This window comes from Vulpes vulpes, chromosome 9 (genome assembly GCF_048418805.1).
Source record: "Vulpes vulpes isolate BD-2025 chromosome 9, VulVul3, whole genome shotgun sequence".
In the NCBI taxonomy this organism is placed as follows: domain Eukaryota; kingdom Metazoa; phylum Chordata; class Mammalia; order Carnivora; family Canidae; genus Vulpes; species Vulpes vulpes.
This window is the reverse complement of record NC_132788.1, coordinates 92,151,650-92,172,869: the sequence shown is the minus strand read 5'-3', so window position 1 is coordinate 92,172,869 and position 21,220 is coordinate 92,151,650. Positions and strand designations below refer to the sequence as shown.

Genomic DNA, 21,220 nt, shown 5'->3' with positions numbered 1-21,220 from the left:
AAGCCCTAGAACCTAAAGTCCCTAACTTTGTAGTTGAACATGATGAGGGGGCTGCATGAGTTGGTCTGACAGAGCTCAGGAGCCATACCTCAAAGAACTGCTTTATTGATACTGCGAGGCTGGGCATGGCTGCCCACTCAAGTGGTCCTGTAGAAAATACTTGGGAGCTGTGGCTCTTCTGGCCCAGAAGCAGCCATAGCCACCACAGCAGAGGGAATCAGAAATCTTCACATGAACATAGTCTTTCTGAGAGTGGGCAGGGAATTGCAGCCCTGCGCTGGCTGGACCCCCAGAATGTTTTTGGCAAATCCTTGCCTTGGCTCAGGGCTCTTGGCAACCAGTATGAGGCATAAGGGTTGGCCCAGGAGCTGTGGCACCAGTGTCCCTGCAGCCACTTGCTTGGGGCTCTCTGCTGAGGTACAGTCTTACCTCAGATGGCCTGGGCTGGCTGATGCCTGGCATAGTGGTTGTCTGGAGTTGGAACCAGATAGCAAGAGTCCCGGGTAGTGTTGGCGAGAAATAGCAGAAGGCTGTGGAAACCCCCAGCAGGCCTTCTTCCCTCTCCTCAGAGCAGTCAGTGCCCTGGAGTAGCTGAGAGGTGTCAAGGGGGGCTTGGGAGAGGAGGTGCTATACTCAAGGTGGTCTGGAGTTACAGCTTCGGGGGAGCTGCCTCGAAGGTGATCAGGCTGGATTCTGGGGCAGCCGCCTTCCCAGGGAGTGTGGGGGCCTTGTCTGAGGGTAGGGGGCTATCCACCTTGGCCCCTGCCTCCTCTTCATCGTCATCCATGCTAGGCCAGACGGACTGGTCCTCCACTCTCTTCAGCCGCTCATTGAGGGCCTTCAGGGCCAGTTGCCTGGAGCCAGAGGAAAGATGACAAGTCACTTTGGGTTTGGATTTGGCTCATGCCCTATACATTTCCCCATGAAGCTGACTCCTCCTACCACCCAGACTTCTCTCAGAATCCTGTGCAGGGACTGGACAGGGCCCAATCTGCCATCAGAAGGAGGATTCAAAGGCTATATAGAGCCTTCTCTTCATAGGGCAATTCCAGGCTGAGAATGCCAGTAGGGTGTCTGGCAGACTGCCCAGCAGGCCAGGCTCAGGAATGATTCTAAGGGTGGTGCCTAAGCATGGGCAAAGCTGGTAACCCAAGGAAGATGGGTGGAAGGGTAAGTCACTTGGATGTGGACACTAGCATCACATCCAAGGAGAGGGTTATTACTTCCTTCTCTCCTTGTTAGGTGTTTTGAGTCTCTTGGCAAGGGTTGAAGGGGAATGCTGGAACTCAAGCACCTATGTTGGATCTCAATCTGGGAAGCAGGGCCAACTTAGGTCAGCCCATCCTTCCTGACTAATGTTCTCCTACCCCAAAGCCAGCAGGACCCGTGTTAGAGCAGGAACATACCAAGTGCTTGCAGAAAAGAGGAGGAACAGCGTATGTGTATAGGACACAAGCCAGAGCCTACTGGTTCCAATGGACAAACCCTTTTGGACCTCACTTTGAGGGGAGGTGGGAAAGTTGACTGGAAGGTATACACGTGTGCTTGTGACCCTACCCAGGAGGTGGAATACCCATACTGCCAGGTAATACTTCCAACAGTGGACACTGTGGAACCCTGATGTCTCACCCTGTCTGTGCTGTAGGTATAGGGGACAGCCTATAATAGCCTTCTAAATTCCAACAGAGAAGCAAAGCCTCCAACGCGTCAGGAAACATGACAGGAAAGGCAACAAGAACATGGGCACAGAAAACCCTGGCACAATTCCACCGTGTGCTCCAGCCTGACACATGGCAAATTGGCACAGAAAGGACAGTTCTTCCCCATGCTACCCAGGCTCCCATCTTGGAGACTGCCTTGGCAATTCTCTCTAAAGCCTGCTAAAATGGAGAGACAGTGGCATACTAATAACTTTCTCACAACGGTCAAAGATAGGAAACCCCGCCTCCCACTACTAATAGCCCTTTGGGCTTGGGCATGGCATGCTGCCAGATGCCCAACTGGTTGGAGAAGTAACAACCACAAGGCTATGTCAAGAACCTGCCCCCTGACAACTTTCTGTACCCTAGTCTGCCATTTCTTGGGCCAAAGCAGAGGTGTTTTGAATTTCCAGCCAACTCTAGCAATCCAAGACTCACTAAAGGAGGAGTCACCACTGGGAGCTGCAGAGCTCTGAGGACAGCTCAGTTTCTATCAGGTCCAGCCCTCTTGGTCCTACCTCTCCACTGGATAAAGTGAAGACAGAGCTCAGTCTTTAGGATTCATCAGCTACAGAGACACCATAGGGCCCACATACGACCTGCAGCATGCTTTGTGTGCTTTTCAACACCCACCACTTTAGGCAGTAGTAATCTGTGGCCCTTCCCCAGCCTGAAACTCCTTCAAGAAAGGGGTGTGTCTCATGCTCTACTCCACCGCCCAGCGGAGAGTAAGCACAGGGATAACCTTTCAGCTTAATTCATAAAGCTGCCTGCCAAGAATCCATTTCACAGGTGAGCAAAAGTAGAAGCCTTTGACAAACCAGAAAGCAGGAACAGAGCCTGCTCCAGATTTTGCCACTAAAGTAACTGCCTCAAAATACCCCTCAGGGATAATGTTGGAAATGGAGTAGTGACAACTCTGGTGAGTCTATGGACCTGGGAGAGAGGGGCGGAGGGAGGAGGGAGGGTGGGGGAGAGAGGGAGAGAGGGAGAGGAGGAGAGGGGGAGGAGGGAGGGAGGGAGGGAGAGGGAGAGAGAGAGAGAGAGAGAGAGAGAGGACTGGATTAAAAAAGATCTGCCCTGCCCTGTCCAAGGTGCATCCAGTGAATAATTCAGCTGGGACTCCAGATGGTGCAGATGGCTTAATTTACAGGTAATGAAAACAATCGTCTCCACTCCCTGTGGTCAGCAGGCTCCCTTGGTGGGTCACATGGGCTGTCCCCTGGGTTTGGTGTCACATACATGCTGAAAGGACAGAGTGGTAAATCTAGTAATACCCCCAAGGTTCCCTCTCAAATACGTGGCAGAGAAGCACAGCGTCTGAATTAAGACCCAGGAAGAGGATATGGTTCAGCATTTTTTTTTGTTATATGGTTCAGCATTTTGAATTTGGGGTGGCCCAGACTGCCTCATAAAGAAGGTCTCCTTGTCTGTCTCTCACTGGGGATATAGGACCAGTAGATTGTTTCTGGCTCCCACAGGACCAGTGTCTAGGATTCCAAGATTCTGAGACAATGCCAGGATTATGTGTATCTGGCTGTCCATTAGCCCCTCACACAATATCAAAGGAAACTGGGCATCTCTTAGGACTTATTAAGCTGTCTGAGTGGTGAGAAAGGCAAATTTCACTCTAATGTAGAAAAGCACTACTGGAGCCCAGCATGTAAATGCCGAGTTTCTCAAGGCCACAAACCAGATTTTATCTCCTGAGGCCGCCCCAACACCTGACCCTTGGCTGCCAGTCAACACACAGCAAGCACAACAGATGGAATGGGACTTGATCAATAAAAAGTCTCTTAGCTCAGTAAGGTTTTGGAAGACTCCACAGTACCTTCTCCGCTCTGCGTCTTGAGGGTCTGTGCCTGGGAGGCTGATGGTGATGGAAGATGGGGCACCTACATCATAGCGCTTCACTGTCTTCTGGCATATCTTTACCTTCACCAGGAGGCCGTGCACCAAGTTCGCCAACAGCCCCACCACAGGCTGCAGGATCTCAGGAAAGAAGGTGGCAAAAGCAAAGTGGTCAGCCATATCCCCTCGGCCTCGGCTATGGCGCTGGTAGAAGCGAAGATACACCCAGCTGGAGAGCAGCCCAAAGCCATAGGAGGCCAGCGCTGGGCTCTGGAGCAGCGTGGCCAGCCGCAACAGCAGCAGCAGCCCCAAAAGCAGCATGGGCACCACGCTGACGCGCACCTGCGGCACACGCAGGACCACGCAGTCCCCCATGGTTTGCTTGAGTGCCACCAGGACACCACCTAGGAAGCCCAGGGCTCCGTGGATGCGGATAGTGAAAAGGTAGACCAAGTTGAAGGAAGCCATGTAGGTGAGGAGGTAGGCGAAGGCCCCCAGCAGCCCCACAGACACGTTCACCACTGAGAAGAAAATGAGCAGCTCCAGGGCCCCCCAGAGGGGCTCCAGCAAACGTCCAGCCACCACCACTGTGGCCAGGCTGATGGCCACATCCCACACGTGCTGTTCCATCAGCCCATGGGTGGCCAGAGTCCAGATCCAGAAATTGGGCGGAAAGAGGTAGCCTGGGGTGACCGCCAGGCAGCCCGTGTCCACGGCAAAGGACAGCAGATAGAGGAAGAGTACTGCCGCGCACAGGGTCTTTACCACCACGCTGGCGCTGGCCAGGATGGCCCCCAAGTGCTGGCGGGCGCCCGGTAGGGCGCGCTGCATCTTCCCGAAGGGCGTCGGCCTGAGGGAAGGGTCTAGTGTGTTAGGGGCCTCCCCGGGGCCTCGTCCCAGTCCGGCCCCGACGGGAGGCCCGCGCCTAGCCTAGTCACTGGCCTATGGCCCCGGTGAAGACTCCACTTCTGGTCGGGTTGGCTCCGGTCCAAAGGGCCGATAGGGGCCTGTTAGAGGGCCCGGGACCTAGGCCCCTCGCCGGGGACCCGAGCGAAGGCCCTGGGAGGCTTCGGCACGCCTGCCTGCCGGCCGGCCTGCCCACCCTGTGGGCCCCGCGCCAAGCTGACCGGGCGGGCGTTGATCTCAGGGCTCGGCCTATTCCATCCACTCGGGAGCCCTGCGGTCTGCGCGGGGATGGAGCCTAGTTCCGGGCCCCGGTCAAATCTTGTCAGCTCCGGCTCGGCCTCGGTCTTGGTCTTGGCTGCGAGCGTACCCCCTCCCTTCCCAGGCGCCGACAAACAGCACTGCTGCGCCTGCGCGCCCCGGGCAGCTGCGGGATACCCTTCCGGTTCCACGGCATGCTGGGACACCGAGTCCTGGGCCGAAGCCGGGCACGAGCGGAAGTCAGGGTTCTGCGTAAAACTACAAGTTCCAGGAAGCTGTGCGCTCCGGCCGTTCCGGCTGGGAAGAGAAGTGTGTGCTGGGGAGTTGTAGTTCTCCAGACCGTTTCGTCTGGTTGTCCGGAGGCGGGGAGGAGTGAACCGGCTTCGTTAACCTCGGGAAAGCTGCGGGTCCCCGCGCGGCTGCGCAACTGCAGACACGCGCTTGCTGAATTTCCTGGTACATCTGAGTACATCTGAGTGTGTTTTGTGGACAGGCGTGTAGGTAAGAATGTAGGCGGTCTTGGTGTGCCTACCAGGGTGCGGGAACTCCCGAAATTTCCGCAGTTTCGTGTGCGCCTGACCCAGGTTGTATGAGTGTATGGGACCTGACACAGATTGGAATTCTTGCTCTGCCATTTGGCGGCTCTGTGACACTGGCCAAATTCCTCAATTTCTTGGACCGTAAAATGGAGATGAGCGAGCGTTCAAGGGGACTGTGGTGTAAAATGTCAGTCCAGCCTGGGTGCTCAGTGAGTGTGTTGGCCAGGCTAACCTTGTTACAAGTGTGGTGGAGCTGCGCCTCGAACGCAGGTCTCCTGCCCCCAAAGAGGCAAGGCTGCGTGGGCTGCTTTTAGTGACTCTCTTCCCCACTACAGATTTCTCATCTCTGGCCCAGAGGAATAGAGGTCACTACAGACTTGGGCCAGGGTGTCCCTGGGCCTCCACTTTACTGCATCGGTGGCTTCCTGCAGGTTGTGTCCTGTGCACGCTGTTTTGTTTTGTTTTGGTGTATTGAGTTACTTTTAAAAAATGTGCATATAATTTTTTTTAAAAATTTTTATTTATTTATGATAGTCACACAGAGAGAGAGAGGCAGAGACATAGGCAGAGGGAGAGAAGCAGGCTCCATGTACCGGGAGCCTGACGTGGGATTCGATCCCGGGTCTCCAGGATCCCGCCCTGGGCCAAAGGCAGGCGCCAAACCGCTGCGCCACCCAGGGATCCCAAAATGTGCATATAATTAAAATAATTATGTCAAAGCACATGTATAAAGTGCAGAGCCCCTTCCTTTAAGCCACTGATCTCAGTCACAACTGCACACATAGGCTTCCAGGTTACAAACGGTGTTGACATGACACCCGTTTCTTTGGGGTCTAGGTTCTCACTGGCTGCCACTCACACTCAGGGTAGAGTTGCCAGATTTAGCAAATCAAAATACAGGGTGTTCGTGCTTGCTTCGGCAGCACATATACAAAATACAGGGTGTTCAGTCAAATTTGAGTTTCATATAAATGAATAGTTTTTTAGTGTAAGCATGGCCCCAGTCTTTTTAGTATAGTTATGTGTCATGCAATATTGGAGACATACTAAAAAATATTTGTTGTTTATCTGAATCTAAATTTGACTGGATGTTCTACATTTTATCTAGCAAGCCTACCCCAGGACCCAGCGCTGTTGCAAGGCATGGAGCTCTCTCAGGTTACTAGTTAGGCATTGCTCTGTGGCCAACTCATGGAGTGGAATGAGGATGTCTTTGCTAAGGACTGGAATGCCCTCCTCCGTTTATTTAGTATCTAAGGCCCCCCAGCCACAGGTCACCTCCTCTCTGAAGCCTTTGCTGATTTCTTGCCCTCCTCCCCAGGGGAGGAGAGGATTTCTCCCAAGTCTCAGTTTATCTATCTGCAGTATGGAGATAAACTAGTACCCAACTCTAAGGTTGTAAGTTGGCTGCTTACTGGGTGAGTGCAAAGTGTGCATCATAAGAGAGTGAACATCAGTAGTACTGGGAAACCTTTACACTTGGTGGTTACTAGTTTCTCTCCTTGAAAAGAGCGTGAAGGGTCACATGGACTAGGGTTATTTAGAGAGTTGGGATTAAAATGAACACGGGCAAGCCAGAGGGAGGTCTGAGAGGATTCACTGAAACAGACTCCGTTTTGGGTTCCAGTATGAGCAACAGCAGTCAAGAGCACTGGGTCTTAAGCCTCCCCTGGGCTGGAAAGGAGCCATGGTCATGCTAGTGGGTGGGCCAGACCCTGGCCTCCTCTGGACAGCAGGATGGGGCCCTCAAGCACCAGGTCCTGGACTTGGGCCAGGTACTAACTCATTGCTCCAAGTGGATGACCTGCCCATTAAGCCCTGGTGGTCTGACCTGATGCCTAGATGCCTGCCTAACCTCGAATCTCATCTGTCTTCTTCCACTATCCTGGCCTTTAAGGACAGCTTTTCTCAGAGGCTTTTGAGATTATATGAGACAAAGGATGTCAAGGATCCGGCATTTTGGAAACCTAAGAAGCATTACGACCTATACCCTCTTGGGTACCTGGGTTGCAATGGCCTTCACTCCCAGCGGAGTGGTAGATGGGACTTTGAGCTCATGGCCACCTACCTGTCTTCAAGCTACCCAAACCCCACCCTCAGGCAGACACAATGGATGGGAACTATTTGAAGTGAAAATATGAACATTATTTAATAACTGATCTTCTGTAATAAACCATTTGAAAATATTTTACAAGGAATCACACACACAATATTTTACAAAGTTTCTTGACTTTTTTGTCACTGTTGTTTTTCTGACTTGTCTGTACAAAATAGAACAACAACCAAAAAAAAGGGCAGAGAAAAGGAAATGGCCCCCCAGTCCCCCACAGATCCCCCGAGCCCGAGGTGAGGGGGCAGCCAGGTCGGGTGGGTGATGAGAAGGATCAGACCCAGCTGGGGGTTGGACAACTATCTGATGGGGATTGTTTGTCTGTTTTCCTGTTTTTTAAACTTAAAATAGATATTTTTCTATATATGTTTGATTCTGTTTTATTTTTATATTCTCCATTGAGCACCTGACTACACTACAGTTACACACACGCCCCCGCAAGACATGGCTGGCATCTAGGCTGGGTGTACAGCATGGGTGCCCACCCTGGCACCAGCAGCGGGCATGGACCATACACACACACTGAGAAAGCAACAAGCAACATGACATTAATTAACGGAGCCATTAATTAATGCATCACCCTCCCCCCTCCTCCCAGTCCATCTGAACCTCATGGCCACGTCCCCCTGCCCTCAGTCCCCCACTTGCCCCCAGGCTGGGATGCCTTTGGGGGAAATGATCAGAATGAATGGTGTAAAGACATGTGCCTGGGCCCAGCCTCTGTGTGTGCACAGAGTGTGTACGTGTGTATGTGTGTGCAAATGTATTCAGCAGGGAGGAGCAGTCTGCCCCTCCCCCCATTGGGGGCAGGGTGTGTGTGTGTGTGTGTGTGTGTGTGTGTGTGAGAAGAAACAGGGAATAGGCACAGGCCTGAGTGTGTAAGGGCCAGATTGGGGAGGGGATGGCCCAGCCAGGAGTGATCATGTCACTCTGGCTAAGGCAAAGGGCAATGTCTGGTGAAGATTCCTCTGCCAAGAGGTGCAGGCAGTCGCATGTGGTCCCACTGGGGGCCTGACACTAGTGCGAAATGGTTACAATGAGCACCTGGCGGGGTGAGGGACATTTCCGGGATACTGGCGGCTAGGATGGGACAGACGGGTCTTCACCCTCTGCCCCAGCATTTGGCACTGTTTGACATTCAGCTTTAGAGACAGAGGACCAGCTGGGCTGCAGGTCAGATTAGAGGCGGGTGGTGAGCAGGAGATGAAGTGTGCACATGCCAACCCTCCCACCGACCCCATGCCCTGTGTAAGGCTTTGTGAGCCCCCGCCCCCACCCCATGGTGTACGTGTGTTTGTGTGTGTGTGTGTGTGTGTGTGTGTGTGTGTGTGTGTTCTCCTTGGTATGTCTAATGTGAGTCCAGTTTCTGCCCTCAGGGCTCCAGGTGTGTATGGGGTTGTGTCTGAACCAGTGTCAGTCACTGGCTTGTCACCCCCACAGCTGGAGGAAGGTGGCTGTAGGCCTGAAAGGGGCAGGTGCCCATTGTGGGGCTGCCTCACGAATTCTCTCCTGCTAGAATGGAAGCTGGGATGCACAGGCCTCAAACTGCCCATCTCAACTTCATTATTCCCAGGGAATCCTGATTTGCTCCTGGGTGGGGCATAAGGGCCAGGTTAGAGGAGTCCAGCTGGGGCAGGGCCTAGGTCTCCCGCACAAAGGGAGCCTTGGGGCAGGGTGGGCAGTGGAGGCCTGGTTTGGCACCAGTACTGTGGCTTCCCTGTCCCAGCCCTCAGGGGTGGGTACGTCCAGTGGGAATAAGGGGTCTGGGGTCACTTGACAGTTCAGCGGTGAGATGTGGCTTGGGGGCCAAAGACCTGCGGCACCCTCCTTTGGGACCCCCCCACTCCAAGGCTCAGACACTGGGGCCTGGCCGCTCAGGTCCTTCAGTGAGGGAGGAGGCGAGGCTCTAAGGCGGGGTATGTGGGGCAGGGGAGCAGGGGAGAGGCGGGGAGGCCTGGAGAGGGGCAGGAGGGGGGGGCGCGGCGCTCAGAGGCGGCGCGAGGCGTGGACTTGGGGCTGCGGCCGGGGAGGCAGGCCCAGGAGGAGCAGCAGCTGCAGGGAGACCAGGACGCCCAGCGACGGCGGGAAGGAAGCTCCGCGGCCGCAGTCTGAGGTATCTTCCTGCGGGAAGAGGCAGGGAGCGTGTCGGCCGGCGGCGCGGGGAGGGGAGAGGAAGGGAGGGGGGAAGCCAAGTGCGCCGCCCCTTCCTCACCGTCGCGTTGTAGTCAAAGCAGATGTGCGGGCCTCTCCGGTATCGCGGTCTCTGCACCAGTTCACACTGCTCCGGGCCGTCCGCTGGGCATGGGTGGGGAGTCAAGGAGGCGGCAGGGCACGGAGGGGGCGCGCGGGACGGGAGGGGGCGCGGGCGGCGGGGAGCAGCGGGGGCAGGATACAGTGTGTCTCCTTCTGCAGCAGCCGGCCAGCCTCACACTGGCTGCACAGCGGCTTCTCGGCCACCACGAAGAGAAGGTTGGTGTTGGTCAGTCTCTGCGCGTGGAACAGCCTGCAGGCGGCACGGAAAGCGGGGCGTTGGGGCTCGCCCCGCCCCGCCCCTCCCCGCCGCAGGCCCCGCCCACCCGGCAGGCCCCCGCGGGGCCCCATTGGGTCCTCGGGTCCGGCTCCCCGCGGGCACCTGGAGCAGTTTCCGCAGTCGATGATGGCGTTGTAGGAGGCGTTCACCGACCCGAAGTAGTACTGAGTCTGTTTCATGACGCAGCTGCTCTCGCGCGCCTCGGGGCTCCCCTCGGCCTCCGCGGAGTCTGCGGGGCCCAGAGCGCCTCAGCCCCACCCGTACACCCTGGCCAGCTCTCCGGCCTCAGCCGCGCTCAGCCGGGAGCCCCGCCCTCTCTTGGCCGGGGTGTCGTCTGAACTTAGACTGGGGAGGGGAGGTTCGAGGTGGGGCCTCCAGAGCCCTACCTACCTGCCTGGAACCAGCTGTGATAGATGAGGCCATAGAGGAGCTGCTGGAACAAGGACCTGCAGGGTATGAGTGAGAGTGCTCACCAGAGACCAGTGCCCTGCGCCACCACTTCTCTTGTGCCCTCCTGCCCAGGGAGCCCCCTCCCTCCCCTCCTCCTCCCTGGGACTCACCAGGCTGCAGCCGAGGTCCACCAGGCCAGGTTAAGGAAGTCTGCAATGGTGGGCTGCAGTGAAGAGAGGGGCATGGGCTGCCACTGCGGTCCCTGGACCCGGGTCACCCCCAGCTCTCTCCTCAGAAGTGGAGCGTCGTCTGTGGGCAGGTCTCCCATCCCCCCCACTCCTCCCGCAATCTCCTGGCCAGGCATCGCTGAGGCTCACCACAAAGACGCCCCGCGGTGCAGCACCCAGGTTGCCAGGGGGCTGGGGGGCGCAGGCTGCCTGATAATCGTAGGACTCTTTGCGGGTGTAGAAGGAGTTATTGTAGAGTGCCAGCATCAGGTTGGCGTCCACCTCACTGAAGAACCTGCCCACCTGGGAAGGCCGGGAGGGAATGGTAGTCACGGAGCAGGTAGTGCCACACCCCCAGAAGGCTCAAACCCTGGCTCCCTCCTTCCAACCTCTTCCTGACCCTCACCTGGTCCCACTGATGATTCTGGTTTGACAGCACCAGGAATCCCCCATCATCAATGAGGACACAGAGCAGGTCCTGAGAGGTGGGGAAGGGGGAGGAAGACGGAGACTCAGGCCCAAATCTTCCTCCCCAGACCCTGGCAGTCGGGTCGTTGGGTAGAAGGGCCACCACTCCCCCCAGCTCTGGTAAACCTGTGAAGTCAGAGTGGGACGTTGGGACCCCCAGGCCAAGGGATGGGCTAGGAATTGTAGTGGGGACTAAAGTCTGGGATTGGAGTAAGCTAGGGTTCAGGGCACACGTACCTCATTGTTAACCTCGCAGTCCATCTCACAGTGGCTGCTAGGGCCACACTGCTGGGCAGAGAGCAAGGACAGTAAGGTGCCTGCTAGTTTCCCCCCTCCCATCACCCTTCGTATATCTGGGTCCCCACACTATTTGCAACAGCCACTGCCTCCCCAGAGGCACAGGAACCACTCTAAATGAGTGTTAGGGGTTCCTGGGGACCTCTAGAGTTAGTACTGCTGGGCTTACTGGCCCCACCCCCACCCAGGTACCTTCTGAGGCTGGTCCTGGTGGGTACGGTTGCTGGCTAGCACCTTGAACTTCTCAGCCCAGGCCTCTAGGTCCAGCTTAACACCTACCACTAGAGAGGACAGCAAGGGGCCATCAATGCCCACCCGCCCGGGCAGCACCCTGCCCATCATCTCTTTCCCCACCTCTGCCCCAGGCATTCACCTGCTGGCCTCAGTGTGCGTCCGCCCAGGCTTAGCTCCACAGCTGTGCTAACAAGGATGCCCACCGTGTCATTCTCCAGCTCCAGTGGCCTTAACAGGGCTGGAGGGGGTTGAGGAGGTTAGGAGTAGAGGCTGGTGGCCACATGGATCACCCTGTGCTGGGCCTGTGGACCCAGAAGCCCAAGCCAAGCCCCCAGTACCCAGTGTAGTGTTCGGCACAGCCTAGCTCTGTCTTCTCATCTGCCCCAGTCTCAGCTAGCCTCGTGTTTGAGAGGGGTCTCAGACAGCAGAACCTAGCCCTGGCTGAGCAGACAGGGAAGCCCCAACTTCCCACCTGCTGCTAGGCGCCTGGGAGAACACTCACCATCCTGATGTGGGGGTTTGAAGATATAGCCGTGGTTGTCCAGGCTACGGCGATAGAAGCTGGCATTGAAGGGCTCCGGGTTCTCCGTCCAGTCCTCAGCTGCTCTGGTTATCCGAGACAGACAGAGGTTGGTGGAAGGGGTGGTGTGTGGGGACCGTGTCTCAGCAGGTGCAAAGAGGCCTGTGGGCAGCAGGGCAGAGGCAGGGTCCTAGGCAGGGGCAGGGTGCTGGGTGGCAGGGTAGGTCACTTACTTGTTGGGGAAAACGCGAGTGATGCCGCCGTCGGTGGCAGCAAACACGGCCAGAAGGCTGTACCTGGTGGGGGGGGGGGGGTGCAGCAGGGAGGTGAGTCATAGGCCTGCCTTCTTCAGGGCAGGGCCAGGGCCTCCGGGCCCATCCCCACCTCCTGCCCCCACAGGCTGGGTGGTGCCTACGTGTTGAGATCTTGGTCCCGCCACACTCGCTCTACCAGCTGCTGCGTGATGCCCGTGTCCAAGATCAGGTTGTGCAGAAGAAAGTTGTTGCCTGAAACAGGAGGGTAGGGGTGGAGGGGGTGTCATCTCATGGCTTCCTGTCTGTTCTCCCCCACATACCCAAGGCTCCAAAGGAGCCTTCCTCGCTGCCTGGGCTTGGGTCTGCCTCACACCTGCCCCATCTCTGGGTTCTTTTGGGCTGCCCCCTTCTGGCCTGGGCACTACCCAGACCCAGCTGCCCCACCAGGCACTCACACTGCTTGGAGTCTGGAGTCACTTTCTCCATGAGCTCAATGAAGTTTTTCAGGAACTCGGTGTTGTTGTCTGAGGCATTCAGGTCCTTGCAATACTCTCTGGGGGTGGGGAGGGGCAAGAAGAGTAGGCTTGGGGGCTGGACAGAGCAGTAGTGTTGAGCCTTCCCCACAGGCCTGCCTGTTGGCTGAGAAGCCTGGGCCTCAGGCAGGGGCATGTGTATTTTTACAGGTTGTAGCCACTACATGCCTGGCAGGCTGCCACGTCTGAATAGGGGCAGAGCTGACACAAGAATGATGGTCTGCTTCCTCCAGCCTGGCTGTTTCTCCCCCCTGGGTATAGCCCTGCAGGGCCTCCCACGCCTCCTGTGTAGCTGGACCCACACGGCCCACCTGGGAGGCCCCAGGCAGTGTGTCACTTCTGGCTGGTCCGCCTGTATGCTGTCGTGTTCCCGTGGGCACAGGGCGGGTGAAGTCCCGGCACCGTCGGGACTCGGTGTGAGACCTCAGCCTGCTGCTTCCTGGCTTTGCGCCTCTGGACAGCTCACTCAAGCTCTCCAGGTCTCAGTGTGGTCCATCATACCACAGAGGGTGTCAGGAAGCCAGTGGGAACACGTGGGGTCTCAGACTGGTTGTTCCCCCTGCCCAGAATGCTCTTCCCCCAGAAGCAGACAGGCAAGATGCCTCACTTCCTTCAAGGCCCTTGCTGGGCTCAGGCTCCGGGGCCAGAGAACATGGGAACTTTGGGGGCATGGGTGGCCTGCTTAGGGCTCTGGTCCCCAGGAAATGTTGGCGAGCAGTCCTTCCACCCTGCTAGATGGAGCTCTCTCTCCTGCCCAATCCCTCGTTCACACTTCTGCCACCAGAGGCCCCCACACTGGCCTGGAGGCAGCAACTTTGGGAGTTTTTAGAATGCACTGCTTCCCTGGGCTGTGCTAGGGCCACCCCACCTGGGGTGGGGTTTCAGCACCCACTTGCTCTTTGGCCCCGATGGTCTTATACAGTGCCCAGCCTGTACTTCTGTGGTAGCGGGCACACCAGACACATCCAGAGTGACACCCATCCAGTTGTACTTCAGATACAACTCCCCTGCCATCCCCCCACCCCCGTCCCCCAACAATATGTACATTTACGGTTGTGGATTACTTCATTCATTCACTCACCCAACACGTATTCATTGAGCTTTCCCAAGCCAAAGATACAGAAGTGAAAAAAATAAACAGTCCCCTCTCTCAGGGTCATGTGGGCCACACGGGCCTTTCTCACTCATTTCCACAGTCATTCAGGCACACAGCCCACCCCACATTTACATTCAGACCATAATGAATGTACACAATTGCTCACAAATACAAACACACCTACAGAGTCAAGAGAAATGTGTGGGTGCATGCACACACGTGCACACACATGGAGGTCAGGAATGTCCAGAGCCCCGTGTGGTGCCAAGAGTCAAGAGTGCCCATGGGTCTGTATCGGCTGCATCCACCTGCCCTCATCCAAAGCCAGGTCACAGTGGAGGGCTTCACCACCTGGGGGCCTGTCGGCCTCCTCACTGTGGGCCAACAGGCACAAGGTGTGCACCCAAGGATGTGTGTGCATGCTGACTGTGCACCTCAGGGCTGGTCCAGGGTGCGGGGCCCCGACCCCTCACTTGCCAGAGCAGTTCTTTGAAGGCCTTGTACTCCCCACCTCCCCCCCATCCTCCGTGAGCCACCACACCTGAATTCAGCACTGCTGACAGGGGCTCTGGCTGGCTCATCCCTGGACCACACGAACACTGACTGACACAGGACAAGGATGGGGTGCAGGGCAGGGGGTGGGAAGGGCACCACAGACCAGAGCAGCAGCTGCCCAGTGGAGAGTGTGATGCGGACAGCCTGTCCAGGGCAGAAAGGGTCCGTCCCGGTGGCCTGGGAAGGCAGGGAAGAGCAGTGGAGTCTGGAACCCTCCTGTCCCAGGTTCAGTGGGGGCTGGTGCCGTCGGCGGCTGGCCACTGCTGCCTGGTGCGGCTGCATGGCCCGGGTATGCACATGGCCGCACATACGGGGCTATGCATGGGGTGGGGGTAGGGATGGGGGCGACACTGCACAGGACACACACACACAGAGCTCCGGGCAGCAGTGCAGGAGGCAGGGCCAGGGCAGTTGGGGTTGGGGAGGACACCTCAGCAAGGCCACACGCAAGCTACCTGGGAGCAATGAAAACATGTCCTTCAGACTCAAAGCTGCTGGGGAGCAGGAACTCAAAATCTGCAACAGAAACGGGGGGTTATCCGGCGGGGGCTGGGGAGGCAGGAGGCCAGGGGGCTCAGAGCTGACAGGGCTGGAGGGACAGGGAAGAGGGTGGCTTGAGGGAGGGGGAGACACCAGCAAAGAGGGAACCCGCCACTTCCACGTTCAAGTTCGAGCCAGAGAGAAGGGGCGGGCAGAGAGAAGGGGCGGGCGGGGAAGGGTGGAGGGCCTGTGGAGACTACAGCATCGCAGGAGGAGGGCAGTTATAGCCAATATGTTGCCCAGGCCTGGTCCTCTGTCGGCAGTGAGTCCCGTGGCGTGGCTGTATATGCTTCCATACGGCTGTATAGCACATATACACGGACACACACACACACATATATATACACACACTGCTATATATATGCATGGTCTGGGGGAGGCACCGGTCTTGCTCTTATCATATCCATAATGGAAAAAACCGCATGCTGAGCTTCCTTTGCCTCCAAAGAGACTTTGAGGAAGGGAATTGGTTTTTGGCTGCGGATTTTTATCTCTCTTTCTTTGCTGCAGCTGTTTGCATTTTGGTAGGTCTTGCTTTTGTTCTGTGTCAGGCATCAACATGGCCAAACCGAGGGATTTCTCACGGGCACAGACAGTCCAACCAGAGACGGTATGGGCAGCTGGGGCTGGGCTGCAGTGCATTGTGGGGGTCCAGCGGTCCTTCCTGGGCTGGGAGCCTGGGTTGAGGGGAGACTCTTGAGGTATCTGGGAATGTCCCCACGCTGTGGGAGGAGGGTCTGGGAGCCAGGAGGGGACACCTGCTTGAACCTGTACACCTGCCCTCTTGGGCTGGAGGTATGAGGGCAGGTGGGGAAGAACAACGAGCCTCCATGACCTGTTGGTTCAGAGCAGCCAAAAGAGAAGTGATGGGGCTCCAGAGTGGGGTGCTTTTCAGAGATCCACCAGTTAGGCTGTGCACATGTTTGAGAGTGAGCATATATATACATGGGAGAGCATGTGTGTTTGCATAAGTGTGCATGTATACAAGTGTCTCTGTGTGGGTTTGTGAGTGAATCTGAGGCTTCTCTGTGGTGTCTCCCTGCCCAGCTGGATCAGCTACCTGGCTGATCCGCATCTTGGAGGTGTGCCCCTGCTCCTTGGTCTGTTGCACCCTGGGCAGCCCACCTTCCAATCCTGTCTTCACCAAGGTTCTGACCTCTCTGTCACCCTAGGGCTTTATTTTTGCAGAAGAGGGGTCTTCTGTGTTCCCAGATACTCCCACAATGCACTGCAAGATTCTGGGAAGTGGATTTGGGGTGCCTGGAGGGACTGGGCAGTCACTGGTTGGACTGTTGCTTTCTGTTGGGACTGTGAGGCAGGGTTTGGACACAAGCCGACAGGGAACGGGTGTGGGGGAGGGGAAGGAGGAGAAAGAAAAAGGAGGTAGGGAGACTAGGCTGTAGTTGTCATTGTAACCAGAGCCCTGCATTTCTGGGGACACTGGGAGGGATGTGGAAGGGGGAGAAAAGACAACTCAAGCCAGTGGGGGTAGGGCCCATCCCCCACCCCCACCCAGGCCACTGGGGCCAGCTATATCCCTTTTGCTGGACTAAGCTGGACAGGGCCCCTTGGGCTTCCTGGGCCATCCCCTGGTTGTTCTCCGTGCCCATCTACCCAGGCATGCCTTGGGAGTGGTATCTCTGTGCACCAGTGGTGGAGACCCTCATGAGCTTCCCCCTCCACTCCTCTTATTCTCCACCTGAGTCTGTGAGTTCATTGCCTACGTCCTCCAGAGTCTCTGGCTTGGGTATCTCTAAGTGCCAGAATTTTTCTTCACTCCCAGATTGATTCCCTCTGAGCTCTTTTGCTGGCCTTTGGGGTCCAGATACATTTCCTTCCATTCCTGGCTAGGCGCACCATTGGGAGTCTGCTTTTATTCCCCAGGGGAAGGCCTTCTCTATACCTGAGCACCTGCCCCAGTGGCAGTGGGTACCATGGTTGAGCTAGGCCAGCGGGCTTTAGCAAAGTCTAAAGTAGTGGAGGCAGCAGGGGACAGGGGCATCAGCACCTAGGCCAGAAAGTAGTGGAGGCAGCAGGGGACAGGGGCGTCAGCACCTAGGCCAGTGCCCTGGATGGTTGGGTCTGCCTTGCTCTCCCAGTGGCCTGGCTGATGACCTGTCCTGCCCAGAATCAGAGTGGGGGGCTTCCAGAGCCTTCCAGAGCCAACTCCTTGGAGAGCTGCCAACTTCTGGACCATCTGCCAGAGATCACAGGAGGGAGAACTATCCCAGAGGAAGGCTCATGTGGCTGCAGCTTTCCTTTCCCGTAAGCCTCTCTTAAGCCCCACTGAGGATTCATCTAGTCCTTGCCTATCAGGACTCCTGCCCTGCTGGGTGGGAGGTGGTGGAGAGGCATCCAGCCCTGTCCCCACTGTTGAGTTGTCTTGGAGGGACAGAGATTTTGGGGATGGGCAGGGACCTGCCCAGAGGGAGCAAGAAGGACGAGGAGGGGGCCTGAGTTCTCAGAACACCCGGAGACCACCCTGCAGGCAGGGCCAGGAGAAGGGCCGCTGGCTGTAATTGGGGTTTTAGGGATGAGGGAAAAGGCAAGAACTAGAGGAGCCAAGGGGATGCTGGGAGAGAGCCCTGGAGAGCAGGGGTTTGGCTGGTCCTGGGCAGGGAGGGGGGCAAGCAGGGGTGTGAGGGTGGGTGGGGTGGGGAGAGGAGGGTGCACTGGTTCTGAATATACTTGCCCTTCAGTTTGCTGATTGGCACTGGGACAGTCCACCAAGAGAGAAAGCGAGGAAAACAAAAACAACACAAACACAAAAACAAACGAAAAGGGGGAGGGGAAGGGGAGGGGCACAAACAATATTTTATTCAATGGCTGTTTGAATGAAAATATTGTGTCTCATCATCATACCGAAAGGAAACTTCTTGCAAAAAAACGACATGAGAGAGAAAGAGAGAGCGAGAAAACTCAAAGGAGATGAGCCCCAGTCGGCCAGGCAGGTGGGGGGCGCCCGGTGGGGCCGGAGCCCCAGCCTCCCTCCCAGTGACTTCGGGCGGTGGGCAGGCGGGGCCACAGGCTCCGGAGGCCTCTTGGGGGAGGCCCAGGGTGAGCAGGACATGCAGGGATGAGCCACAGGCAGAGGAGTGGGCGAGGGGGGGAAGGAAGGAGAGAGGTCCTAGAGGAGGAGGGGGGGTAAGGGAGGAGGAAGAAGAGGCAGGGGGGGTTGGGATGTAGGGGATGAAGATGGGGAAGAGAGCAGAGGGAGGGAGGGAGAGAAACTAGGGATGCTGGGGGAGGGGGAGAGGGAAGGAGCAGAAGGGAGAGAGGGGGGGAAGAGAAGGTGGGGGTACAGGGAAAGGAGAGAGAAGGAGGGAGGGAGGGAGAAGGGGAGAGGAGGAGGGGAGAGAGAAGGGAGGGAATGGGGGAGAGAGACGGAAGGGCAGAGGGGGTCAGAGAAAGGAGGGAAATGAGGGAGGATGAGTGAGGGGGCGAGGAGGGGGGAGAGAGACCCTGGGGGGTGTGGCACCACAGAGGGGGAGAGCTACAGGGCGCAGGGGGTTGGAGAAATGAGAGGAGGGGGTGTCTTCCAAGAATGCAGCCCCCAGGGGTGTGCGGTGGGGAGGCAGGCTAAGGAGGGAAGACACGCAGTAGGAGAAACTAAAACCAAAACCTCAACGGAAATCATGAGAGAATGATCTGGAACCAAATCTGAGAAAAGGCGAGCATGCAGATTTCCACAGACTTTCCGATGGCTGGTGCCCCAGCCTGCGGGTGCCTGGGGTGGGGGTGGGGTTGGGCAGACTGGGCAGGAGGGGCTGCCTTTGCCGCCAGTGGCTGGCTATGCTGCCTGGGGCCGGCCAGGGTGCGGGGCAGAGGCAAGGGTGCAGGGCGCAGGCAGGGGGCGGGCCACTTACACTTGACCTGCAGGATCTGGTCGCTGAGGTTGGCTTGGAGGTAGAAGGTGCTGTAGGGCGGGAGCACAAGCCCGAGGCTAAGGAGGAGGGGAGGGGAGAAGCATCTGTCACTGCTGGGGAGAGGTGGGCCACACTGGCATCCATCCCCCCACTCCATGGCCTGGGAGCTGGGTAGAGTGGCCTGGGCTGTGATGTCCCCTTTCCTGACCACCAGGGCCACCTTTCCCTGTTAGCTGTGGGAGAGTCATTCCCCAGACTCTCATGGAGGCCTCAGAATGCCCAGCCCCAGAGGAAGTCCCCACCCCACTCCCCACCTCCAGCAGCACCCCCCAACACACATCAGGTACCCAGGCAGCCTCCTTAGCCAGGCCAGCGGCAAACTCACAAGGCCCAGAGTACTGTCAGTGAGCTAGGCTGCTGGGTACACAGCCATAGGATTGGGTCCTTGGTCCCCAGGGACTTAGGCCATGTGAAGCCAGTGAAAAGCAGGCCTGGGGCTTACACGGTGAGAAGCAATCACACACTGGGATTGGGGTGTGAGTGAGATCAGTTCTGGGGGCACAAGAAGACAGTGTGTACTGCCTAGGGCTGACCACAGGGTACTCCTCTCAGGGCTGTGGTGCCTGTTGAGAGCAGGCCTGGGGATGTGCTGAGGGACATCCTGGGTGTAGACAACCAGGGGTACAGTCCAGGCAGGGGTGACATGAGGGGCTAGTGTGGCACAGGGAGACATCAGATGCACTGTCTTGTCTCTGTCCTGTGCTCCGGGAGATGGCCCTTGTTCCCGAAGGGCAAGCAAGAGGCTCTTGGGGGACCGAGAGTCCTGGGGTGAGTAGTGAGCAGCCCTAGCTGCTGGTGCTCCACGAGGATCGTGGCTGTAGCTGCTGGGCACCCACAGACCCTGGACTCTGGGGCTGCCCCCGCCTCTCCCTGCCGGCCCAGCCCTGCCCCACTCACCTGTAGTTGGTGCTCCTTATAGGCACCCAGGTGTAGTTCCGCACCACCTCGTCTACGTACCTCTGAGAGAAGAGGCTGGGTCAGGTACTTGGGCCAGTAGGCAGGGGTGGGATGGAGAGTGGGAGAATGCGCACACTGATTCTGTCCCCCTCTACCACCACCTTCTCACCTCGTCCAGGGACTTGACCAGTGTTCTGATCTGCTTGTGGCCCTTGTTGCCATCAATCATGCTCCGACGGATCTGGAAGCACCAGAGACGTGAGGGGTGCAGCCCCTGCTCCCGGCTGCTCTGGGTGCTCCTATCCATCCTCCCCTCCTTTCCCTCACCTCCTCCTTGTTCTCATCCTCCAGCTCGGCGTCCAGGAAGTCCAGAGTCACAGGCTCTCGGAAGTTGGTGGTCTGTGGGAGGCAGGGCAGGAAGTCAGGGTCCCCATTTTGTAGGGTTGACCCTCCTCCTGGCTGTTCCCTGGCTCACCTGGGGCTTGAGGTTGGGGTGCAGCAACACGTAGCCATTCAGGTCAATGGCAAACACGTACCCGTTGGCTCCAAGCTGGGGGCACAGATTGGGGGCTCAGAGCTAGGAGGGCTGGGCAGGGATTCCCCAGACTCTCGAGCTCTTCCTTAGCCTGCTTTCCACACCACTGACAGGTACCATTTGCCTTCCCCGGGCCAGGGGCCCCCACATACCATGTGGCCTTGAACCTGTTTCTCAAGTCCAGCCTGGCAGGCTGGTGGCCCTTGCTGGGGCAGGTGGGCTCCATGGGACCCTGATTCCATTTGGCCTTCTGCCCCCACAACTCCTGATTCTCTTGGAGGTGTCAGGCAGCTGGATGTTCTGCCTCCAGGGGTCCCTCCTTGTGCCTTCCCCACTACTGCCTCCTCCTGCTCCCAGGCTCAGTAGGGCACATAGGGAGGGGGGTACCCATGGAATCCTTGGGTACTTCTTCCAGATAGAAGTGACGGAGGAGTGAATGGGACCCTGGACTCACCCTTTGCTCTGTAGGCTGTTTTCTCACTGCACGTGGAGGCCAACGACAGGGGGCCTTCATGTGGCTTGGGCCTGGGTGAGCTGTCGCACACGTCCCACTCCCCACCCCTTTCACAACCAAGACTGAAGCTGAAGGCCTGCCTTCACTACAGGCCCTGGGCCAGCCACGCTGACCTTGCCCCTACCCTGCCTTATGACTTTGGTTTTCATCTTCAGTCCTTTGCTCAAAGAGTTTACTGTAATTCTAAGGTATACCTCCTGTCTATTTGACTATCCAGGGGTTGGCAAATTATGGCTCATGGGCACCGTATGGCTAAGAATGTTTTTTACATTTTTCTTTTTTTAAAGATTTATTTGGGAGAGAGAGAGAGAGCATGCACGTGCATGTGTGTGCACTGGTG

The 21,220-nt window shown here is 57.2% G+C and overlaps 2 protein-coding genes across 7 annotated transcripts in view; both read right to left on the bottom strand.

Annotated features, from left to right (window-relative positions):
- Nucleotides 1-89: 89 nt before the first annotated feature.
- Nucleotides 90-5,124, bottom strand: TMEM115 (transmembrane protein 115). Its single transcript, XM_025987365.2, has 2 exons — nt 3,532-5,124; nt 90-854 (listed from the first exon to the last, which is right to left on the bottom strand). The coding sequence occupies exons 1-2, from the start codon at nt 4,380-4,382 to the stop codon at nt 650-652; spliced, it is 1,056 nt and encodes a 351-aa protein (XP_025843150.1). The 5' UTR covers nt 4,383-5,124; the 3' UTR covers nt 90-649.
- A 2,253-nt stretch (nt 5,125-7,377) lies between these two features.
- The window catches only part of CACNA2D2 (calcium voltage-gated channel auxiliary subunit alpha2delta 2), a 138,902-nt gene continuing 125,059 nt past the window's right edge, over nt 7,378-21,220 (bottom strand). For 2 of the 6 annotated variants that reach the window (XM_072720950.1, XM_072720952.1), the window contains exons 18-38: nt 20,307-20,381; nt 20,159-20,230; nt 20,001-20,072; nt 19,832-19,893; nt 18,875-18,951; nt 14,924-14,984; nt 12,740-12,837; nt 12,446-12,536; nt 12,264-12,326; nt 12,013-12,116; nt 11,650-11,748; nt 11,469-11,557; nt 11,217-11,267; nt 10,918-10,989; nt 10,662-10,814; nt 10,455-10,507; nt 10,285-10,340; nt 9,997-10,123; nt 9,758-9,867; nt 9,577-9,659; nt 7,378-9,485 (exon numbers count right to left, since the gene is read on the bottom strand). In XM_072720950.1, the coding sequence (XP_072577051.1) occupies nt 9,351-9,485; nt 9,577-9,659; nt 9,758-9,867; nt 9,997-10,123; nt 10,285-10,340; nt 10,455-10,507; nt 10,662-10,814; nt 10,918-10,989; nt 11,217-11,267; nt 11,469-11,557; nt 11,650-11,748; nt 12,013-12,116; nt 12,264-12,326; nt 12,446-12,536; nt 12,740-12,837; nt 14,924-14,984; nt 18,875-18,951; nt 19,832-19,893; nt 20,001-20,072; nt 20,159-20,230; nt 20,307-20,381 (1,803 nt within the window). In that variant the 3' untranslated portion in view covers nt 7,378-9,350. Of the gene's footprint in view, nt 9,486-9,576; nt 9,660-9,757; nt 9,868-9,996; nt 10,124-10,284; nt 10,341-10,454; nt 10,508-10,661; nt 10,815-10,917; nt 10,990-11,216; nt 11,268-11,468; nt 11,558-11,649; nt 11,749-12,012; nt 12,117-12,263; nt 12,327-12,445; nt 12,537-12,739; nt 12,838-14,923; nt 14,985-17,700; nt 17,722-18,874; nt 18,952-19,831; nt 19,894-20,000; nt 20,073-20,158; nt 20,231-20,306; nt 20,382-21,220 lie in introns of all 6 variants that reach the window. The other 4 variants (XM_072720951.1, XM_072720953.1, XM_072720948.1 and 1 more) reach the window with 3 other exon arrangements.

Coding starts and splice junctions, on each gene's coding strand:
- TMEM115 (XM_025987365.2), bottom strand. CDS start 4,382: ATGCAGCGCGCCCTACCGGGCGCCCGCCAGCACTTGGGGGCCATCCTG. Junction 855..3,531: donor CAAGACGCAGAGCGGAGAAG/GTACTGTGGAGT, acceptor CTCTGGCTCCAG/GCAACTGGCCCTGAAGGCCC.